We start from the raw sequence: 5,026 nt of genomic DNA, 5'->3' as shown, positions 1-5,026 counted from the left end.
TCAGTTGACGCTCATTTCCACCTTCATGTCAGGTTGGTAAGAGTCCGTCATTGACGCCATGACCCTAACTCGATCATTCTTGTGACTCATACAGGAACCACCTGCTTTGCTTCTGACAAATGAGCTGTCTGAATTGTTGTACATGTGATAAAAAAGATCATAATTACACTCTTTGCTCTTGTCAAAGATTCCTATTGCGTACCAGTTGGAGTACAGGTTGAAATCATAGGGCACAGAGAACATGACAGCGATTTTGTCAGTGGCCTCATTTGTAGATGTGTTGAGGAGATCATAAGTGAAGACGCCAACAGCTCCTCGAGCAGTGTGGGGAGTCTTGATGAACAACGCATCCCCAGTTGCAGACGGGTCAATGGTCAGAGGCAGAGATTTGGCACAGGAACCACTGTAAATGTATACACTAGAAACAGAAGAAAAATATGGATAGGCTGGGAATAAAGTGTGTGCACTTATGGAAAACTGTTTCCAAAATAGAGGAAAAATGCAGTTACCTGGGGTTGATGAGGCTGTAGTTACAGGATTTATTTGTAATCTCAATGTGGCACTGGCGGTGTGTTGGAAGGAGTCCAGCAATTTCAGTACCAACTGTGATCGCTGTTCCAACAGCGGCAAATTTCGACATAATGCCTCTGCAACAGGACGACCTGTTCAAACAAACAAAAAAAACTTCATATTTTTGTTGTTTTTTTGACCTATACTGTACACAGATGCAAAAATGATTCATGTTTCCACAGAAACACTTCTCAGTATTTATTTATATGAAGTTAATTAGTTAACTTAGGTTCGGGAGCAGAGTCACGCCTCAACCACACCTCTAATCTCTAATCACCTGACAAGTCTACTCATACCTGGCTAACCCACCCAGCCCTGTTTGTCACAGATCTCTCAACCCACCCACCCTTTCCCCTTTTCTTCATCATCTCCCCGTCTCCTCTCATCCCTTCTGATTCCATCTAGTGCATTTATCTCCCATGTCTCATTGTAGGTACAGTCCAGGGGTCCATAATCAACTCAGGTGGAAAACACCAAGACACAAACCACCACACTGAGTCTCCCTCTGCCCAGTATGCAGCATACCTTCTGAAGCAGCCTGGCTGACAACATCCTCCATCCATCTTCACCCCTCCCCTCTACATTCATTCATCATCAACTTCCTGTCCCTCTGAACGTTCATTAAAATCCTTAACTGCACATTGTTGTGATGTGGTCCTTGCTAGTGAACTAGCTATTCTTACCTGGGATGAAAACTTCTGAAGGACCCTAACCCTAAAAAAAAATATAAGTAAATAATTGAAAAAAACATCCCATTGAACATGTTTCCATGTTGACCAGAGACCAAACTTGCTGAGACAACATTACAGCACTCTGACAGCCTTTCAACAAAAGTATAACTGCTTCAATTTACACTTCAGCTTATCTGTCAAGGTTCTCGAACATGTAAATTAGTGCACTTTAAAGTTCCAAAGATAAATGGTCAAATGTTCAGAAAACATTTAATCGACTATTAAATTAATCTACATCTATTTCATCATTGATTCATGGTTTTGAGCCATTTTTAATTTAAAAAATAACCAAATTCTCTGATTTCAGCTTCTAAAATGTGAATACTTTCTAGTTTATTTACTCCTCTCTGACAGTAAACTGAATATTTTTGATTTGTGGACAACAAGACATTTGAGGACGTCACCTTGAGCTTTGATTTTTGAACATTTTTCATCATTTTCAGACATTTTCAGACATTGCAAACAAAGAACTTAGTTGAGAATCAGAAAGAATTTCTCTTTGAAACCTTCAACATGCAGTGTCCCCATTTCCCAAATGCACACTGAGTGTTATTTAAAGAAAATGTGATCCAACACAGTGGTTAACATCCTCCTGTCCCAACCTTTTTTCAAACATGTTGCAGGCATGAACACATGGTTATGGTTTGAACATTCAATGTCTGATCATTAACTGCATTTAATTGAATATAGGTTCACGCTTGCTGTTTTGTGCTACAAGTGTAGTTACAATACACATTACAGTTTTAGGTTATTTGTAGTAAATTACTTAACTGATTTTGTGTTCCTTATTAAGCTGTGCAGTTTACTGTGTATGTATTTATATTGGTTTATTTTGTGTTACAGATTGTACAGCTTTGAATTCCAAGCTCTCAGTTGTCTTTAATTTATTTAATACAGCAACAAAACACAATATCACTTTGGCGTCATAATAAACTCTTGAAATAGCCATGTGAACAAAGAAAACAGATCACTCATCATGTGTAGCTTCAACTTACTTTCACTTTCTGAGGAGGATCCCCACATACTCTAATGTGACAACTCAGAATGAAAACCAAACTAATAGGAAATATTTATGACAATTGTTGTAGTTGACTCTGAGAGGACTGAACGAGACATTTATCTTAATGTGAGACTGCAGCTGCTGTCTGACTGTGCTACTTATTTTTATTATTAAACAGGTGATTATTCTTTGTGAATTTATAAATTATTTAGTAGATAAAAGATACGCATCCAGCAGTCCAAAGCCTAAAGTGACACTTCTTTAGACCTGGTTTCATCCCTAGTCTCAGCTGTGAGAATGACTACAAATTCTTACCTTTTGACCAAACTGCTCCTGTGCAAAAAACCTAAACAAAAATACCGCCGGAGCTGCGAGCATGTGAATCCGCTGAGTCAGTGGGTGTTTCTCTTCGGGTAAATCCGTCTCCTCGTCTCCTCCACTCGCTTCCTCTCTCATGAGTAGGAGATGAAACTGAGATTGAAAATCCTCGGCTCCTTTTAGCGATGACAGTTACTCAGGAGGAGCTGATAATAACAGCTGTATCAGCTGACTGATCCCAATGTCACCAGAAACGCTTATTAAATTTAACATTCCTTCAGATCTTACAATTTATATCGGCTACTGATCAGTGTTACTTGTTTACTTAGGCTGTTTATTTACTTCATGGTTCGAATTACGGGGGGGCTAATGGGAGCTCCCCTGAAAAGGACATGAGCTGCCCTGAAAGCCTCATTTGGGACATTTGAGGGAAGCTCTAAAACAAGACAATAAGTGAAAGTATGGCAATGCTCTATGTTTATTCGCACATTATATTATAATTTCATTAACATGTATCTTGACTAATTAACACAATGCTGTGTGCCACTCTGACCGCTGCGCTGTCCGTGGTCCTGACAGACAGACAGACAGACAGACAGACAGACAGAACTCTTACTTACTTTGGTTCCTGTTTACTTTTCGTTGTTGCAAATTGAACTTTCGGCCCCAATTCCGTTTCCTCCCGATCATAACAACCCACAGACAGAAGGGAAAGGACAGGGAAGTGAAGGGACAGTCAGTGTGGAGAGACAGAGAGAGACAGACTCACACAGCAGAACATGTTTCTATGTGCCTGTGATATTTTATGAAATCCTCCCACGTAAAAACAAATATGAGTTCATTTTGACTTAGGAAATCTCCACATTACTTTACATTCACAAAGATCAGATCATGATGTTGATATTGAGGCCAAAACACACTAAAGGCGTCTGACGCTCTCGTGTTGAAGGGAACCCGTTGTTCCAAACTGCAGAACGCGCACTGAAAGCAGCCGGATGCGCGTATGTTTCAGAAGTTGTGCGCACCGGAAAATAGCTCACTGAAAGCCACTGTGTAATTCCAAGCCTGTTTGTATCTATGTTAAGAAAGGTGCTATACAAATAAACATTATTATTATTATTATTGTTATTATTATTATTATTATTATTATTATTATTATTATTATTATTATTATTATTACTAACACAGGCAAAAGAGTTGCTTTAGAAAAGATCTATACAGTCACTCAGTATGCTCATGTGCATCTGGTGGACAGCCAACTCCTATGAACAAGATGCAAATGTGAAGACCTAACACATGATGAGAAAACTGATCCAGGACATGTTAGAGGAGTATATGAGCTGTTAAGTTAAAGACACTACACGTCTAGACTAGCAAGTCAGCCTGTACTGCATTTAGCACCGAACGTGTTGAGGCCTTAGTTAAACACAGTACACATATTTGACATAGCTTACATTGTTGACAACCTTCTAGTATTCAGATTACAACATGCAAAAGAAATTCTTTAACAAATCACAGAGGTTTTTGGGGATATTGATGTTGTAGAATCTAAGGAGGACAGCTTCACAGAGCCAGATATTGATTCCAGTTGGTATTTTGATGAGGAAGATGAGGACTTTGAGATGGAAACAGAAGAAGTCCAGACTCATGATACCAATCAGAGAGACCAAGAGACCGAGAGACCGAGAGACCAGACCAAGCTGAAGGTGATGTCTTCACCTTCAGAGGAAACTATGACACTTGGTCTGGATGCAGCCCTTTGTAAGGGTTAATCAGGCCTCTGGACACATTTTAAAATGGTTAATATCATATATTCAGCCTTTGTATTAATTTCATTCAGTGTAACAATACAAGAATGCTAGAAACACACACAGGTCACAGACATTTTCCTGTAATGTTTAGGATGATCCAGAATTGAGATAAAATTGTTTCTCTTGATAATTGTTTCTCTTAATGCAGAGAAGATGTTTGATCATGTGGAGTGGTGCTGAATCTTTGCTGTATTTGAAAACATTTACTTTTGGCAGTACATTGACCATTAAACAACCAAAAATGTTAATGGTTTCATATAATCCCCTTTTCTATCGAGTGTGATATAAGGCACAGACACCTCCTGCCCCTTGAATTTGTTGAAATTATTTCAGAACCACTTATTCAAGAAATATGAAGGACAGATACAATATATAACACATGAAATCTCATGTTATGTTGATGATATACTATTTTAAACAACCTTTAGCAGCCACCATGTGTGAAATCTGTGTAACAAAATATAAAAGCTGTATATTTTTCTACATACTCAAACAGAAACTGAACAGATCTGTGGACAGGTTGACATCCTGTTATGTATGACCCTATAATATAAATGACTCATCCCAGAAATATTACAAACTGAGAATGACAAGAC

The 5,026-nt window shown here is 38.6% G+C and overlaps 1 protein-coding gene across 1 annotated transcript; it reads right to left on the bottom strand.

Annotated features, from left to right (window-relative positions):
- Positions 1–640, bottom strand: LOC146310110 (uncharacterized). The gene is made up of 2 exons (XM_084744249.1): positions 510–640; positions 1–418 (listed from the first exon to the last, which is right to left on the bottom strand). Exons 1-2 carry the CDS (start codon positions 638–640, stop codon positions 1–3), a joined length of 549 nt encoding a protein of 182 aa, XP_084600375.1.
- Positions 641–5,026: the final 4,386 nt, after the last annotated feature.

Source organism: Lutjanus erythropterus, chromosome 19 (assembly GCF_056507025.1).
Source record: "Lutjanus erythropterus isolate fLutEry1 chromosome 19, fLutEry1.hap2, whole genome shotgun sequence".
Lineage (NCBI taxonomy): Eukaryota > Metazoa > Chordata > Actinopteri > Lutjaniformes > Lutjanidae > Lutjanus > Lutjanus erythropterus.
The sequence above is the reverse complement of the archived record's forward strand: the minus strand, read 5'-3'. Positions and strand labels throughout refer to the sequence as shown.